The sequence below is a fragment of the Silene latifolia genome, unplaced genomic scaffold (genome assembly GCF_048544455.1).
Source record: "Silene latifolia isolate original U9 population unplaced genomic scaffold, ASM4854445v1 scaffold_286, whole genome shotgun sequence".
Lineage (NCBI taxonomy): Eukaryota > Viridiplantae > Streptophyta > Magnoliopsida > Caryophyllales > Caryophyllaceae > Silene > Silene latifolia.
In genome coordinates this window covers 51,985-61,292 of record NW_027413226.1, presented here as the reverse complement: position 1 = coordinate 61,292, position 9,308 = coordinate 51,985, and the positions used below count along the sequence as shown (strand labels likewise).

At 44.5% G+C, this 9,308-nt stretch overlaps 1 protein-coding gene across 1 annotated transcript; it reads right to left on the bottom strand.

Moving 5' to 3' along the window:
- Positions 1 to 6,798: 6,798 nt before the first annotated feature.
- On the bottom strand, positions 6,799 to 7,527 carry LOC141639152 (uncharacterized). The gene has a single exon (XM_074448331.1). The coding sequence runs from the start codon at positions 7,525 to 7,527 to the stop codon at positions 6,799 to 6,801; it is 729 nt and encodes a 242-aa protein (XP_074304432.1).
- Positions 7,528 to 9,308: the final 1,781 nt, after the last annotated feature.

Genomic DNA, 9,308 nt, shown 5'->3' with positions numbered 1-9,308 from the left:
CGAAATGGTGACGCGAGAAACCCAAAATGTGGGAAAAACCGCGGGGGTAATGGTATCCCACCAATAATCCACTAGTAATAATAGTATTCGAGGATAAACCTAGCTGGAACAATCAGGAGGAACAGCAGAAAAACTTCAAATGGCTAAGTACAAATGATACGAATTGTGTATTTGATCCTATACGCGTTAATTATTGAGTGTTGCACGTTGGTGAATGAGATTTCTTCGAATGGAGTGAATAAGAGATCCCGAATGTCTTGAGTTTGTTTCTCTTTTATAGCCTTTCTTAGGGTGGTTGCACGTGCTTCCTATAAACTCTCAACCATATGCTCCACTTCTTGTGAATTAGGAAGTGGTTGCTGACTTTGTCAAAGCTTCTGTTGATAACCACAATGTTCCTGCTGACCATTTCAACGTTCCTGCTGGATGTTTATTATTTAGTTCAACCATGGCCTTTGTATTACTTGAATGTCCATGTTCAGCCCCCCTTGTTCCTCCTTGCGTCTAGCAGCCTGCTGCCATGTCATTGATCCGTGTGCCTCTATCTTTCCTAATAGCGAGTTGCCACATCATGATGAAAATGAGAGGGTATTATTACCCATACAATTACCCCCAAGCAACTGCCAGATTCTGTTCTTGCTCGATGGATGCTGGGAGTTGCTTCCCTCCTAGACGCTGCATGTAGTGGTGATGTCGTAGCGTGACATCAGCACACTTGCATTCTTATCCACTGACCGTTAGAGGTCTAATCAATCATTTTCTCTCAGTAACTTCCCACCTCCCCCACGTCTCCTTTACCTCGATTCCCCCCTAACCTAACTCCCTCCCTTAACTCCCTCTCTTAACTCCCTTCGGTTATAAATACACTCATCTCCCTCCCACTTCCCTTATTCCCGTCTTTATTAACCTATCTCCCTAAAACCCTTTACTCTCCCTCCCTTCTTATAAGACATCCCTATCCACCAGGTAAACCCCTTACTTTCTTCCCTCTCTCTTAATTTTTTTGCCTCTAAACTCCGCAATAAAGGTAAAAAAGGCTATCCACCGCGCCGCTCCTCCTCCTTCTCCCTATGGGGGTCCACCTACTGCTGCTCTCTCTCCCTTCCGATCCTCTGGGATCCTCGCAGATCACTATCTGTGCAATTCCAGCTTTGCTGACACCCCCCTCGAGGAGGTGAGACAGAGGTTTGGCCTTGGGCAGGAGGTCGAGATTCATATTCCTCTGCCTAGGGAGGCGCCGGATGCCCATAATCCCGGTTGGGTATGCCTGTACGAGTAACCTTTTACCCAGGGTTTGTCTTTTCCCTTCCCTCCTTTGGTGCAAAGGATCTTGCGTCACTACAGGTTAGCGATCTTCCAGCTTGCGCCTCATGTATGGCGCATTCTGGTCTCGCTCTGCATCCTTGATGAGGATCGTGCTCTGGGAATTGGTCTGGGTGACCTTGCCCTGCTTTATGCTTTCAGGACCTTTATTGCCAGGCTTATTACCGTAAGGTCCTGCGATCACAGTAGCCCTGGCGTGATCCTTCCTCCCAAAGTGAGGGATGAAGGCTGGAATACAAAATTAATCTTTGTTAAGATTGACTCGCTTACCCCCACCCCCGAGTGCTTATTTGACAAGTGGGGGGCCTCTAAAGGTAATTTTGGTTTCTGGGTGTCTGTTGTTTTTCTTGTATCTTAATGTTCTTATTGGTGTACTACTGCAGGTTTGAAGCAGCCAGTTCCCTCAAGAGATCACAGCGTGATTAGCCGTTTACTTGCTCTCCCCGTTGCAACTCGTTCTTACCCTGGTGTACTCTCTTCCCCTGTTGGTGCATCTGCCTCTAAGCCTCTTGACATAAGTGAGGGGGAGCAAGAGGAGGAAAAAGAGAGAGAAGAAGAGAAGGAAGAAGAGGAAGAGGAAGAAGAAGAAGAAGAAGAAGTTGGTATCTCCACCAGTCAGCAAGAACCCCCAGCTGCCGAATTCCAGATGTCGTCTGGTAAGGCTTTGTTTTTTATAGGTTTTCGTTCCTGCTATATGGTCATTTTATGTTTATGTTCTAACTGTGTTCCTGTACTAGGGAATACTCATGTTTCTTCTCTTTCCCTGCTGGATAGAAAGAGGAAGCAGGCTGCTTTTGCCTCCTCCGGTCCTTCTCCCAGGAAGAGGCCATCGCTCCCTGCTGAAAAAGAGTCGGTTAACACGCCTGGCCTTATTGTGGTTGCTCCTCTGGCTGCAGTGGCTCCAAGGCCTCCTCTGCCCACTACCTCCACCGTAATCCGCCTTCCTAAGGGGTATGGCTTCAGTGGGGTGCCCCTCTGGCCTCACCTAGAGCAGTTGTTGTTGCCCATTCCTTAGGAAATACCCTCTTCCTACGGTACTAGATGAAGCTCAAGGTCGTGCCCTAAAGGTAATTTTTAGTTCCCTTCATGCTTCGTTGGGCTAGGTTGTTCGTACTGCTGACTGTTCTTCTTTCAGGTCTTGCAGAACGGTCTGTTTCTGCGCAGGGAGGTTGCCAGATTGTTGAGGGAGGTGAACAACCTCAATGTCAATTTGGGGAAAGTGGAGGCAGATCTGGTGCTAGCTAGGAAGGAGAAGGTGGCTGCTCAGAGGAAGTTGGCTGAGGAGAAGGCAGCTACCCAGAAACAGTTGGATGCTAAGAGGAAGGTGACAGAAGGGCGTATGGAAGAGGCTCACAAGGAGATGGAGCTGCTGATGCACCTGCTCTTGGACTCTACACTGGTTTTCGCCTGAGAAACAAATATCAAATGTATTAAGGAGTTCGAGGCGGATGAGCACTCCAACTGGGACCTTTCTGAGGAGGAACGGTTGTTTCATGCTGCATATCCAGTCAAGCCGAACTTCAGCCTCATCAATGACTTGCTGGGTGGTGATGATGGAGAGACCAGTGCTATGACTGAACCACCAGCTGTTGCGTCGGTCGAGGAGGTCAGGGAGGATGCCCTTGTTGCCCAGGGAGGGGAAGGTTCATCTGGAGGAGAGGCTATTGTGGAGCCTAACATCCCTGTGGATGTTACTGCTGATGCCGCCCCAGATTCTGCTGCTGCTGCCTAGTTTAGGCCTTTTAAATTTTAATTTTTATCTTGATGATTTATTGGGCACCCTGTGTGGTGGCCCATTGTAATCTAACTCTTGGTGCCTGGCACCTTTTGGTACTTTTGTTTTTGCCTCCTATGAGGGGTAAAAATATTTGCTTTTCAAGTTCCCCCTACTGAGGGGTGTGTGAAATTTTTCGTTTTGTTCCTTCTGTTGTTTTGCTAGCAATTTTTTTGTTCTTTCTGTTTATGTGACGGCTTTGTACTTGTTGAGGTGCCTATGGTGGTTCAGGGAGCTTTCTGTCCATCAGGATGCTCGAATCCCTCTGTTTCGACCACGCGCACATTAGGTACTTCTTGTAGGAGGAACAATTTGCTAGTTCCTGTTCATCATTTAGCCTACTAGGACATTGCCTTAATATTCAACTTACCATATCCACATTCAATCCAAAAATAACGATAAACTTTAAAATGGAAGCAATTTCATAAATCTAAAATAGTTTAGGGAGCACAAAGTGTGTTCCCCCAGAATTTTTATAATAACTTAAAAGAAAGAGAGTTTCATTTTGGCCTTTTTGAAAGACTAAGTACGCTGTTGATACGGTCGTTTTAGTACCAAAAATAAATACCTAAGTACTACTAACAGAAGTCGGCGGTAAGTAGAGTCGATCTCCATAGGGAGGCGGTCACTATCTACTTGTTAATTCTAGTCTGTCAACGGTCACAAGATGGGGGTTTGGACTGTTTAAACTAAACTAAATGAGATTAAAGCGAGAGAGAAAAGAATGAGAGGGATTAACAATAGAGAGAAAAAACTAGGATTGTCGGGTCATCAATAAATGTCAGATAATTGCAGCTAAGGTCACAGATCAGTCGCGTATATCGGTCTAAGGGGCAACGAAAATCTCCTCTCGGTCTCAGTTCACCCTAAGGCACTATTAGCTTAGCTCTCGCCCTCACTAAAGCATCATAATGTTCACTTCAGGTCTCACCCCTTCCAATCTCTCGATCTAGATCAAGGCTTACCGAGATTTATTATCTAATTGTGTCGACTCAAGTAGACAAGAACAATTATATGCAGTGATTAACAACAAAGACGTGATATTAGCAACTAATCTACAAACCTAATTAGCAACAAGTGTCAACTCATTGAATCGCCTAAATCCTAGCAGGGGAATTAGCTAAACATAATAAATAAAACAAAAGCAAAATATGAAGAAATAAAGAACATTGCAAATTAAAGAGAGGATAAAAATAAAAAGAGAGTAAAGAGAGAATTACTAAAATAAGATCCGGAAAAATAGAGAAAGGCAATATTCAGCAGTAACTGGGGAAAAGTAACGTATGATGTGTTAAGAGATGTTTATTAACCTAATGACGACTTCCTTATATAGGGAAGTGAAAATAAACAAAAGATAACCTAAACACGGATTAAAACCTTGCGGCAGATAGAAAAGTACTCGATCGAGTACTTTAAAACTCCTCTATCGAGTAAAATATAGCAAAACCTCTCGATCGAATAGAAAACCTACTCGATCAAACACTATCAAAAATAGGCTATTCATCGAGGACTTAAACTACTCAATCGAACACTATTCTACTCGATCGAGTGGTTTCCAGCGCATAATTCTTGTTTCGCGCACTGAACTTCAAACGGCTGCCATTTCTTCGTTACTTGGGCAAACAGAGCATTTCCAGTGGCGTTGGAAAGCTAAGAGGACAAGATCATCTTCAATTAGAATCACCTGAAAATCAGTTGTATAACTCGATATATGGCTCTTCAAAGTAGGCACTAGTAATTTGAAGTTCTTCCTTTACTCGCCTAGCTAGCTATCTTATTTCTTTGCGCATCACAATTGGTAGTTTTCAAGCTCCAACTCAACTCATCTCCTAAATGCATGCATAGGGACATGTTTTAAGCTTGATTGTGCTCTTTTCCGGTTCATAACTGCAAATTATACAAGACAAACCAAAGTAGACTATTCGGGGAACATTTGTAGCTAAACACTACTAAATATGCATAGGAATGCATGCAAATGAAGTCTAAAATACCTATATAAAATGCACGCATCAGCTGCTTCCACACTTTGCTCCTTGTGACACCTGCTGAAGTTGACACCAAGGGAAAATAAGAAAAAGGGTTTTGACTCAAAGGATTTGAAAGATACGTTGTAAGTTTTCATTTCCTTAGTAGTACCTACTGAATTCAGGAGACTTAGCACGTGCGTACTGAACGAAAGACCTTGCCTGGTGACTTGGTTGTTTCTGTTGTCAAAAGAGATGTTACTGTTAGACCAATGCAGGTGGTACAGTCGGGTGGTACGAAACAAAATGATTAGTTCTTTGTGTATGTACCTTATGAGAGAGTGAGCTGTGGTTCCAGCAAGTGGGTTCTGGAGTTGTTCCCCTTCAAGCGAAAGCTTCTTAATCAAAGACACTTTAAGCAAGCTAGTTCATGTTCCAAGGTTTCTGGAGTACTGAATGCTAGGATTCAAGGGTCCTGGGATGTACCTGCTGGAGGTGAAACTTCTGGGTCCTGCGTCTAGAACCTCAGACATAATACTTTTTAAGGTGAATGATGTTCCAGGATCTAGGGACAGCTTCCCCGTCCATAGTCTCCAACTTGTATGCCCCATTACCCACGATGCCTTCTATGCGGTAGGGACCTTCCCAGTTATAGGCGAATTTACCTGCACTCTGATTCTTGGTGTTTGGGAATACCTTCCTGAGTACCAGGTCCCCTACCTGCAGCGTTCTCAGTCTTATGTTTTTGTTGTAACTCCTGGCTGTTGTCTGTGTGTAGGTTGCCATCCTGATTTGGGCGCTGGTTCTTGTCTCATTAATGGTATCCAGGCTGCTGGCCATTTTTACCTGGTTCCTCTCTTCGGTGGCATTGGCATATCGATGCGTTGGTACTTGCACCTCAGAGGGAATAACTGCCTTGGCCCCATATACCAGACTGAATGGTGTTTGACTTGTTGCCACTTTGGGGGTGGTTCTATCAGACCACAGTACGAAGGGGAGCTCATCTGCCCAGTTGGCTTCTATCTCCTCCAGCCTTCTTTTTAGGTTGTTCATGACTATCTTGTTGCCGGATTCTGCCTAACCGTTGGACTGTGGATTCCTAGGAGTAGACTTAAACACCTGTATGTTCCACCTGGCGCAGTAGTCTTCTGTTATGTTGGTTATGAATTGTGACCCATTGTCACATATGATTTCTGAAGGAATGCCGTATCTGCTGACTATGTTCCTCTTGATGAAAGATATCACATGCTTCTCCAGGATCTGAGGGAAAGCTTCTGCCTCTATCCATTTAGAGAAGTAGTTCGTCATTGCCAGTATGTACGTCCTATTTCCAGAAGCACGGGGTAATGGTCCCACAATGTTCATTCCCCATTTCGTAAAAGGCCAAGGCGAGATGATCGGATGCATATGTTCTGTTGGCTGGTGGCTGAGAGGGGCGTGCCTTTGTCATTCTTCACATTTCTTGACGTAATCTGTGGCGTCCTTCCTCATGGTAGGCCAGAAGTAACCCTGCCTGAGTGTCTTGTTGGACAGGCTCCTACCTCCTGTGTTATTTTCACAATCACCACTGTGGATATCACACATTACTATATGTGCCTCATGTGCGCTTAAGCACCTCAAATAGGGTCATACCGAGGACTTCCTAAATAGGATACCATCAATGAGTACGAATCTGGAGGATTTCATTTTGAAACCCCTGGTGTCTTTATGGTCAGGTGTTAATTCCTCATCACGTAGCTAACTAATGTAAGGCTTACGCCAATCATCGGGTTCTTCCTGGGGTGTGGCAGTACACAGTATCCCTGCTTCGTATGTCCACTGGGTGGTTGCAGCCTTACTGGCGTTCTGTTGTTCATTCTGGCATATGGCAGGTTTCATGACATGTATGAATGGTATAGGACCCACTGCTCCTGGAATGAAGGCTGCTCCCGGGGTGGCGAGAGCATCTGCTTTAACATTCTGTTCCCTTGGTATCTGCTGGATGTGGAAGGAGGCAAAGCGGAGTTTGAGCTCCTTCGCCACTTCCAGGTAGGCTACCATTTTAGGATCCCTGGATGTGTATACGTTATTCACGTGGTTGACAATCAGTTGGGAGTCACTATACACCTTGATGTGGTTGATTTGCATTTCTAAGGCTATATGGAGTCCTAAGATTAGGGTCTCGTACTCATCCTCGTTATTCGTTGCTTTGAACTCACACCGTACTGCTTGTATTATCTGTTCCTCCTGAGGTGATTTCAGGACCAGCCCTACCCATGCTCCCTTCGTATTGGATGCCCCATCAACATGTAGTTCCCATACCTGCTCCCCTTTAGCCTCACTTAGGGTCAAGATTTCACTGTCGGCTTGTTCTTGAAGGGTGGGACTAAAGTTTGACACAAAGTCAGCTAGGGCTTGGGACTTTATGGCTGTTCTGGGTTCAAATTTCAGGTTGTACCCACTCAGGTGGACGGACCATTTAACCATTCTCCCTCACAGTTCGGGTTTCCTCATTATGGTTTTCAGGGGGTAGTTTGTCACGCTTGAAATTGTATGTGACTCAAAATAGGGACGCAATTTGTACGAAGCAGTAACAAGTGCTAAAATGAGTTTTTTTAGAGATATGTACCTGGTCTCTGCAGGTAACAGAGACTTGCTTATATAGTATACTGGTTTCTGCATACCTTTGTGCTCTCGTACCAGTACAACGCTTACAGCCGCCTCTATTACTGACAGATACAAGTATAGTGGTTCTCCCTGTTCTGGCTTGGAGAGAAGAGGAGGGGTGCTTAGTTACTGCTTGAGCTCCCCAGATGCCTTTTCATGCTCCTGCGTCCATTCAAACTTCTGCCTCTTCCTCAGGATATCATAGAACAATCGGCACCTGTCTGAGGACCTTGATATGAACCGGTTTAGGGCTGCTACTCGTCCTGTGAGCCTCTGTACGTCCTTTGGCTTCTGAGGAGATTCTAACTTGAGTACTGCTTTGATTTTCTCCGTGCTAGCCTTTATCCCTCTTTGAGTCACCAAGTACCCCAGGAATTTCCCCGAGGAGACTCCAAAAGTGCATTTCAGGGGGTTCAGCTTCATATGGTTTTTTCTGAGGATCGAGAAGGTATTTTCCAGGTGGGACATGTGTTGTTCTGCCTTCTCATATTTGACTAACATACCGTCAATGTAGACTTCCATTGTTCTCCATATCTCTTCCTTGAACATTCTGTTCACCAGGCGTTGATAGGTGGAATCGACATTCTTGAGGCCAAAGGGCATCACATTGTAGCAGTACAAGCCTCTGTCAGATCTGAAGGCTGTTTTCTCCTGATCCTTAGGGTCCATTTTTATCTGGTTGTACCCACTCTAGGCGTCAAGGAAGGTAAGTAGCTCATGCCCTGCTGTAGCGTCTACCATGGAATCAATATGCGGCAGGGGGAACGGGTCTTTTGGGCAGGCTTTGTTAAGATCTTTGAAATCAACACATACTCTCCACTTGTTGTTCTTCTTGGGTACAACCACAACTTTCGAGAGACATTCTGGGTAGTTAACTTCCCTGATCTTGCCTGCTTCCAGGAGGTTGTCTACCTCCTAGTTTATCACCTCGTTCCTTTCAGGAGCAAATTTCCGCCTTTTCTGTTGGACTGAAGGAAAGCGGGAGTCTACATTTAACCGGTGTGTGATTACCCTTGTATCTATGCCAATCATGTCGCTATGAGACCAGGCGAAAAAATCCATGTTAGTACGTAGAAATTCAATTATCTGCTCACGAATGTTACTTGCACAATCAGCTCCTACCAGCATTGTTCTTGCTGGAAACTGTGGGTCCAGGACCATGGGCGGATCTAGGGGCCCGGGTGGGCACGTGCCCACCATGAAATTTTCGGGATAAATTTTTTATAAGTAATAGAAATGATTAATAGGTTTATGTGGTTCAGTTGGTAAGCTCTTTAGTTGACCTTTGAGAGGTCACAGGTTCGATTCTTGGTGCCCTAGGTTTTTATTAAATAATTTTTTGTTAAACTGTGTAATGATCTCAAGGCCCATCTCGTTAGTAAGCTACAATTTATATGTAAAAAATGTTCCTCCCAGGGTTTGAACCCTTTGTTAGAAATCTTTATCTCATTATACTCAACATATTCATATATGTTTCAATTTAATTTAGTCATAAAATTAATTAGATCTTATGCATGCAAACATAAGTAAATATAGAGAAGAAATCATCATTCTTACATTGGAAATTTCGGATTATTTGGGCACAAATGAGTTCTCCTACT

Bases quoted from the DNA above. Each gene is read 5' to 3' on its own strand.
- LOC141639152 (XM_074448331.1), bottom strand. From the start codon at position 7,527: ATGGTTAAATGGTCCGTCCACCTGAGTGGGTACAACCTGAAATTTGAA.